General features: G+C 45.3%; 1 protein-coding gene across 1 annotated transcript in view; it reads right to left on the bottom strand.

Moving 5' to 3' along the window:
* Window positions 1–614: 614 nt before the first annotated feature.
* LOC309561369 (cytochrome P450 4B1-like) overlaps window positions 615–9297 on the bottom strand; it is a 46949-nt gene continuing 38266 nt past the window's right edge. The window contains exons 11-12 of the mRNA XM_082265249.1: window positions 5311–5393; window positions 615–887 (exon numbers count right to left, since the gene is read on the bottom strand). Coding sequence (XP_082121375.1) covers window positions 710–887; window positions 5311–5393 — 261 coding nt within the window. The 3' untranslated portion in view covers window positions 615–709. The remainder of the gene's footprint in view (window positions 888–5310; window positions 5394–9297) is intronic.

Genomic DNA, 9297 nt, shown 5'->3' with positions numbered 1-9297 from the left:
GGAACGGTTCGGTACGGTACGGTATGGTTTGCTTTTCCACTAAAGTAGTACTAAAGTTAAGTGGGTGGGATTCTCTGACCAATCAGTGGCTAATAGTGACTGCATGCAAAGGATTGTGGGATATGGTACCGGGTATGGTACCTATTGGAACCACAATCGAGGTGGTACTGTTTTTGAGAGCCGTACCATTCGGTTCCATGCAGTGGAAAAGCGCCGCCGTACCGTACCGTACCGAACCGTTCCTACACCATACCATGTGGTACCAGCAGTGGAAAAGCACAAAAGCGAGCCAAACCGTTCGGTTCCATGCAGTGGAAAAGCGCCAAAAGTTGCTGGAGTTAGCTGAAACCCTAACCCTCTTTCCCCATGAGCCTGGAGCAAAAAAAAAAAAAACACATCTGGAAAAGACAAAGAGTGACTGGTGCCCAATGTTATTTCATTCCTCTACTGCAGCCATGGATCCAGCCTGGGATAATGTCAGCACACCACTGGGTGCTGGGGGTTTTCTTCTCGCCAAGAGGTCACTAAATCTCTTTGAGAACTTTTTCGTCAAGTTAATAATACTAGCAATTTATTTATTTTTTAGTTGTAATATGACAGCATTATTCATTCAGCTAAAAATAGCCAAATTACACATATTGATATATTTGTGAATTACATATAAAATACAGCAACATCACACAGATCATATTCTTTTATTTTCCGTGTCTCATTTTTTCTGTGGTAATTTCTTCAGATATACATGGACACCATTTGCAGATCGTAGAACAAGCTGAGGAATTTTCTTTGGCACATTCTCGGGGTCCGGGCTCAGTTCAAATCTCTGTAATGTCAATGCGAGGGCGACTTTCATCTCATTCATAGCAAAGTTCTGTCCAATGCAATTTCTGGAGAGTACAGTGCAACAATTATTTAAAGTGGTTATAAACCCCTCATCTCCTTTAATGTGTACTTTGTTCAATAAAGCTTTTTGGGGAAAAAAAAAAAAAATAAACCCCTCATATACTCATCTTTAGACGTTACACAAAGGTGAAACAAATCCTCCTACATAAGTTTTACTTGTTTATCTGCAGTCTTCTCTTCTCTACACCTCTTTAAAAGTGCAGATTTGAGATCAAATCCTTCTGCATCTGTGAGGAGCAGAGAGGAGGGGGTGGCAAGCTGCAGTTACAGTGTGTGAGAGCTGATTGGAGGAAAGGGACATACCCCCCTCCACACATGGCACAGGAACGAAGGATGAATACAGAGCTGTGTGCTGTGCTCTCCTCTTCGGTCTCAAATTAAAGCGGTAGTATACTCAATTTTTTTACTTTTACCTACAGGTAAGCCTATAATAAGGCTTTCCTGTAGGTACAATTAATATCTCCTAAACCTGCACGGTTTAGGAGATATTTGCCCTGCATGCAGCCGATGACGCTAGCAGCGCATTCGATCTGAAGGTCCAGCGGACCTTCAGAGTTCCTTGCCAGCTACTTGCCGGAAAGTCACTCCTGCACGCATTACGTCATCGCGGCTGCAGCCACTCACAGCGCCGGAGCCGCCGAACCCGGAAGAGACACAAAGGGAGCATGACAGCTCCCACAGCGGTGTCCGGGCGGCCGTGTCAGGGCTTCGTTTTAAGGTAAGTATTTCATAATGAGCTAGTATGCGATGCATACTAGCTCATTATGCCTTTGTCTTGCAGGGTTTTTTTTTTTTACGGCAGTATACAACCACTTTAATCTCATGTGTTGGTAAACTTCTCAGAAGTGACTCATGCTGATAACAGAGGAACGAAGTGCCAGAGAGAAACTACGCTTAGAGCTTTGGAGAGAGATAAGTAATTGCTACAGATAAACTGTATGTGCTTTTTCAGATTTCATGACTGAAGTTTACATCCACTTTAATAGAGAATAATTTAATAGAGAACACATACATATAGTAATGGCCATTTTGTCATATTAGCCAATATTCTCAAGAATGCAGTCTGAGGGTACCTCTAGATCAGGGATTCCCAAACTACGGCCCTGCAGTTGTTCAGGAACTACAATTCCCATCATGCCTAGTCATGTATGTGAATGTCGGAGTTTTACAATGCCTCATGTGATGTGTAGTTCTGCAACAGCTGCAGGGCCGTGGTTTGGGAATCCCTGCTTTAGATAATAGTTATTACCCATTTCACATCAACAGTTTCAGGCAACAAAAGAAGCTGCGTGCACACAGTGCAGACAAATGATCAGATTTCAGTTAGGGTTTATTTACACTAGCAGCTGGGGGGGGGGAGGAGGTGGTAAAATCATGTGATTAGGCTGCATTTTTACTGCTGGTCGACCACTTCCTTTTAGCTAGGAAGGCAGTGGCCAGGGGTGTATGCATGCTGCAGCTGCGATGCTTTGCTTTTCAGGCGCAACAAGAATTATAATTCTGTCACATTCAAGTGAATGAGCCGCTCTGCAACTGCTCTACAACTGAATGCAATGCACGCAGTTGCAGCATGGCAGTCGGTCTTCTTAGGGGTTACAGTAAGCAGTGAGGAGATATTACGCCTTCTCACTGCCTGTCAGTGCTCTTTGAAGAGCGATCCGAATGCAGAATGCTCTTTAGTGTAAACAAGTGTAAACAAGGCCCTATTTATTTTAAAAATAACAAACATGTTATATTTACCTGCTCTGTGCAGTTGGGTTTGCACAGAGCAGCCCCAATCCCCCTCTTCTGGGGTGTCCTGGCGGTGCTCCTGGCTCCTGCTCTTCATTGGGTGCCCCCACGGAAAGCCACTTTCCATGGGGGCACCCGTGTGGGCACGCTCCAAAGTCCTGCTGCTGCGTCCATTGACACAGACAGCAGGATTCAGGCCGGCCACCTGCTCCCATGTCACTAGATTTGGGCTCCTGCTGTACTCAATATGTCCAATGAGATAAGAGCCAGCGGCTGGAGCCGCTGGGCTCCTGCACAGCGCTGGAACAAATGGGCTCAGGTAAGAAAAAGGGGGGGGGGGGGGCGTTGCAGCAAAGAAGGTTTTTCACCTTAATACAAGGAATGCATTAAGGTGAAAAACGTTGAGACTTTACAATCCCTTTAAAGCATGGGTGTCCAACCTTTTGGCTTCTCTGGGCCACATTGAGTGTAGAGAAATTTTCTCGGGCCGCATATAAAATATATACGATTAGTTAAGGTATATAAGCAATAAAACGCTGCCGCGCCCCCTTCCAATGCTGCCGCCCCCCCCCCCCCCCCTCCCCTCCGAGGCTACCTCTGTGGCCGTGCCCCCGACTCAACTTCCTTTCTACCCAGCAAAAAAAAATAAAAAAATTGTCAGGGGGCAGTGGGCCGCATTGCCTGTGGTTCTGGGCCGCATGCGGCCCCCGGGCCGCAGGTTGAACATGCCTGCTTTAAAGTGTTTGTCAAGCTCACACATTTTTTACATTTTGGATAAACAAGAATTTAAAGGATAAAACTAAAATCCCTGCATCTATAGATCTCCACGTTCTAACACTAACCTATCCCTGTAAAGAAGAATTCAGTATACGTACTTACCTTTTTTGAAGCCGATCCGACCTGATCCCACGCTGATCTGTCAGTGGCGGCTTCGCTGTAGAGGCGGGTGCAGAGGAGGCAGCCGACAACAGAAGCCCCATAGTAAGTATATGGGTGACGTCGCTCCCCATTCATTTCACAGCTGTTGTCGGCCGTGTCCTCTACAGAGCTACTGCCGCTGAAGATCATGTTGGATCAGCTTCAAAATAGATATGTTTACGGATTTCTTCTTTACAGGGCTAGATAGAAAAGTGTTAGAATGTGGAGATCTATAGATGCAGGGATTTTAGTTTTAGGGTGGACTTATCCTTTAACCAGTTGCCGACTGCCCGCTGCCTTTTTACTGCGGCAGTGCGGCTGTCCTGCACAAAGGTCTACGTTGGTCACGCGCTGGGAGCTAGGGGGCGAGCGCGCGGCGCCGCCAGTATGCTCCCGCCCCCACTCGGCATCAGGAACTCTGATGCACGGAGCAGGTGGCTCCGATTGCCGCCTGACACCTGCGATCGTTCCCTGCTGAGAGAGAAGAAGGGTCAGCTGTTGTAAACACAGCTGACCGTTCTTCTCCCTGGAATGATCATAGAGCCCATGTGATCCCGATCCCTCTATATAGGAACACATGTCTCTATGATCATTTCACAAGCTCCCCTCCCTTACAGTTAGAATCACTCCCCTAAGCTCCCATTTAACCCCTTGATCACCCACAGTGTTAACCCCTTCCATGCCAGTGTCATTATTACATTAACATAGCACTGATTACTGTAATAATGTCACTGGTCCCCCCAAAAGTGTCAAAAATGTCAGTTAGGGGTCTGATCTGTTTGCTGCAATGTCGCAGTCCCGCTAAAAATTGCAGATCGCCACCATTACTAGTAAAAAAAAAAAAAAAAACAATAAAAATGACATAAATTTTTCCCGTAGTTAGTAGACGCGATAACATTTGTGCAAACCAATCAAAATACGCTTTTTGCAATTGTTTTAACCAAAAATATGTAGCAGAATACAAATTGGCCTAAAATGTTAAAACATTTTGATTTTTACATTTTTTTTTGAGAATGTTATATAGCAGAAAGTGAAAAATATTGTTTTTTTTTTTTCAGAATGGTCGCTCTTTTTTTTTATAGCGCAAAAAATAAAAGTCGCAGAGGTGATCAAATACCTCCAAAAGAAAGCTCTATTTGTGGGAAAAAAGGACATCAATTTTATTTAGGTACAGCGTCGCATGACCAGGCAATTGTTCGCACAATTGTCCGTTAAAGTAACGCAGTGCCGAATCGCAAAATATGGCCTGGTCATTAAGGGGGCAAATCTTCCAGTCCAGAATTAAATTTGCAGAGTAGGAAAAAACTTGATCGCTATCATCGTTTTACTGCTTTCAGATTTTTCCTCAATTTCTAATAACACCATTGTCATCAGACAAAAAAGTAAGGGGAAAATCTTACTAACCGGTTCCTGGTTAGCCAGAAGAATAAAATACTCATAGCTAGCATTTCCACCACTGCAACTTCACATTTTATTGTATATACTGTAATACTTCAGAATGTCTTTCACTGACCATCAGGGGGCAAAGTAAAATATCTGTACTTGTATGTAAAGGGAGCATGTGACCTACTCCCCTTCCTCCCAAGTGACAGCACTGGTAATTGGTTATTGGCTGTTCAGAGACTCAGCACTGCATTTTGATCAGCAGCGGGTCTGTCCGCCGATCACCTGCTGATCAGAGCAGACGGGTGACAGGTCCTTGTCCACTCAGTTTACACAAAAAATATGTAAAATTTCCAACACAGTAAAATAATATACCTTGATCCAGCTGAGAAAGGAAGAAAGGCGTGCGAACTTCGACCAGAGGAATTTTCTGGTGAAAATCTCAGGGGATCAAAAACCTAAAAGCAGAAAATGAATCACAGTGTGTATATCCATTTACATTTTTTTTTCCATAAACATAAAATACCAATAGGATCTTTACCCATGCAGTACAAAAATGGCAGTTATCACAGTTTTTATTGCTGTCCCGAGAGGGGAAGAGGTTTACCGTATTTCGGTATTTGTCCTGCTCACCATTGTCACCAAATCAGAAAATGATGGGAAATCAAAAATATTACAGTTGTCACTAGAACAAGGCGAGAACACATTATCCAATGGGAACACCTGTTCATGTGACAGCTGTTTAAAAAGGGGATTTCCTTTCACTTTCTGTTTTGTGTCCATGATAGGAAATACAGGGAAAGCTCTCCAACAGGACACAAACAGCAAAAAATAAACTAACAAAATGATCTATCCAAAAACGTAGCCTTAAAGTTATATAATTTATTAATTTTTTTTAATAACAAACATGTTACACTTAAATAGTTTGGCACAGAGCAGCCCTGACCCCCCCGCCAGCACTCCAGGCTCCTCCCCCCTCCCGATTCCCCCCCCCCCCCCTAGCAAGCTGCTTGCTAAGGGGGGTACTCATGCGAGCTCAGCTAAATGCGTCCAAATCCTATGCCCCACCCCCTTCTCCCTCAGCATAGGATTTAATTGACAGTAGCAAGAGCCAATGACTCCTGCTGCTCTCCACCTGCTCTGTAAGGAGGGAGAGAGCCGCAGCTTTCATGGACAGCGCTGGGTCGAGATGGGGCTCAGGTAATTATAAGGGGAGTGAGAGGGGAATCCTGTGACAAGAATGTTTTTTAACCACTTCCCACAAACCGACGTACCTGTATGTCGGCTTGAAGAAGTGGTTGTACCGGGGTAATGCCTGCAGCTGCAGGCATCACCCCAGTACCGTTTCTTTTTGAGCCGGTGGTCAGCTTTCTAATTATAACAACCAATGCGGTTTAGCAGCCGCTCAACTGTTTTTACAGCCGCCGTTCTGGCACGTCCGTCGGCTGGTCAGCGTCCCGAACAAAGCTGGATTTGGCTTCGATCGGGTCTCTGATGAAGTAACAACGTCACTTCTGGTTTACTCGGCTGCCGACGGCATCGATTTTAAAAAAGTGAAAAAAAAAATGCAGATTTTGGCGTTTTGAACATTTTTAAGTGCAGTGGAGGGGTTTAGGGTCCCTCCATAAAGAGTACCTGTCACATGGGATGTTTACATTTCTTGTGACAGCAATAAAAGTGATCAGATTTAATTTTTTTAAAGGAACAGTAAAAAAATTAAAAATAAAATAAATAGGAAAAACATATTTTTTTTTAAAGCGCCAAAGAAATTGCATACGTAAGTTAGGCCCACAAATGTAAACGGTGTTTAAATCACACATGTGAGGTATTGCCACCATCGTCAGAGCGAGAGCAACAGATCTAGCAAAAGACCTCCTCTGTAACTCTAAACTGGTAACCGTTAACCTTTTTGAGTGTAGAGTGTCCCAAAAAATGAGTGCACCGTTAAAACTGTATGAATCTTTAATTAATGTCCATATAAACATGCATTGCATGTAACCTAATCCACCTTCTATTCAAATTGCAATACTTCAATTCAGTGTGACTTCCACCACTCTTGTGAGTACGTTTGTAGGCAGGTTACGGCTGCCCATTCACACTGCCCCTTTCGGGAAACTAAGAGTTAGTTGTATTCCCCAGTTTTCTTCCTGGCAGGCTTTGCTGGGTCTACCCCACTGGTTTCATGTATTATATAAGGAACATGGGGGAAAAAAAGGAAAAAGAAAATAAAAGAGAAAGGGAACAGCTGCAGTTGCATGGAGCCCGGGAATGCGGGGATTGCAACACTTCTATGCTGTTACTGGAGTCTGGGGGACCAGAGAATTGCAAATCGGATTTAAACCCACTATGGACTCATCCCAGGGGCATAACTACAGGGTTTGCAGGGGTTGCAATGGCAACCGGGCCCCATGCCCCAGGGGGTCTGTGCGGCTCCCCTGTACACCTGGATAGGAGGGGCAATGGAGGCAGCATGTAGAGAAATCACTGTCCTCCTTTTTCCTCCTGTAGCTGTATGAGGAAAATGGAGGAGATTGGTTCCTCTGTATGCTGCCCCTGCCACTCCTTCTATCCAGTTCACTTCTGCTGTCTCTGGGCCCCTTGGTGCTCCCCTGGTCCCCGCCTCTACTGTGCTGCTCCCCCCCCCCCCCCCCACTGTGCTCCCTCTCCTGCGGGCTGCTGCAGGGGATGTGTCACAATAGAGAACCAGAAAGGGGTCAGTAAATATGTAATTTACCAGCTCCTTCCTTTTCTGAATGGACAGAGTCATAGTCAGTGACATTGTAAAAAAATAAAATGATAAAAAATAATACAATTGACAAACCAAAAAAATCAAAACTACTGACACCAGTGAACTGTGAACTTCAAGGATTGCAAAGGTCACACTTGCGACTGGGCCCTGGCATTCCACCACTGTGGGGAGGCCCACTGCAGAACTTGTGAAAGGGTCCCGTTGCGGGACTGTAATAAAGGGCCCTGCAATGAGAGTAAAGGGCCCCAGGATCAGTGGGAAGAGCCCCAGGCTTGAAGGTAGGGGCCCCGGCCAGGGGTTTGGGGGGCCCTTCATGGTTTCTTGCACTGGGGCCCTGAAGGTTCTAGTTATGTCTCTGACTCATCCAATTATGGATTGGAGTTGTTCAGGAACTACAATTCCCATTATGCCTAGTCATGGCTGGGAATGTCAGAATTTTACAATGCCTCATGGGATGTGTAGTTCTGCAACAGAGTGCCGTAGTTTGAGGATCCCTGCTTTAGAGCTTAGTAAATGAGCAGAAGCTTTGCAAACTTCCATCATCATAATTGGGTATTTTTTGTATAGTGAACCTTTACCTCATTTACTAAGCTCTGGAGAAACTTTTCTTGCAGAGTCCAACTGCACTTTGCAAAGTGCACAATCTATTTGCCTTTAGTAAATCAGCACCATAGTCTAAATTGTGGGTCAGATAAAGCACATTGGGGTATGAAGACAACAGTACAAGAGTTCATCCAGTGTGAAGATACAACTGGTTACAGGTTACCAAGGGAAAAGAAGGTTTCTCTAGCAGTCTGTAGTTAAGCGTTTACATGTGGCATGTGTGATAGCCTCATGCAGTGAGGGAAATGTTGTCGGCACTCCTTCGGCCGGGATCCATCTCCCATAGCAATGGGAGCAGATGTGCACTGTAGGGCCCTCAGCCTGTACACAAGTACAGAAAAGAAAGAGTTAAGCAAAGTGGACGCGCTAGGTGCACAGCAGGGCTCCATACTGTTACTAGAAGTGAGGTAGCGTTGATACGCTGGACAATTGGAGATGGCATTGGCTCTGCATGTCCCTCCTAAATGCGAAAGTAAAGCCCCGTACACACGTACTGATCGTCGGCCGAACGATTGGCCGTCTTTTGTCCAGGGCTGTCGTGTCTGTTGAAAACTGCAAAAGACTGCACAGGAATTTTGTCGGCCAACAACAGCCGACTGCAGAAGTGATGTCATGTGATGGTTAACTTTCCTTGTCTTTTTTCTTCTCTGAGCATGCCTAGTCTTGCTAATCTGCTGTCTGTCGGCCAAAATCTGTACTGACTGGCGAACAATCGGCCGTTCTGGTGACGGCCAACAAATATTTTAAAGTCTGCACGACAGATTCTGTTCGGCCGAAAATGCGCTGTCGGCTGTCGGAAGCTTCATACTAACAAGCCTACAATCGGCCGATCGTTCGGCGGCCGAATATTTATGGCCGACAATCGGTACGTGTGTACGGGGCTTACCTGTGGTGATGCTTAAGACACCAAGAGCGTTCACTCATGTGTAAGGCAATGACCCTGATCAAGGTGTCTAGTATAGATCAGAAGAACCCACCTCAGCGTAAGCCTCCTATGTGACCCACACTTG

This window comes from Pelophylax lessonae (genome assembly GCF_965119305.1).
Source record: "Pelophylax lessonae genome assembly, chromosome: 8".
Classification (NCBI taxonomy): domain Eukaryota; kingdom Metazoa; phylum Chordata; class Amphibia; order Anura; family Ranidae; genus Pelophylax; species Pelophylax lessonae.
This window is presented reverse-complemented; position numbering and strand designations above follow the sequence as displayed.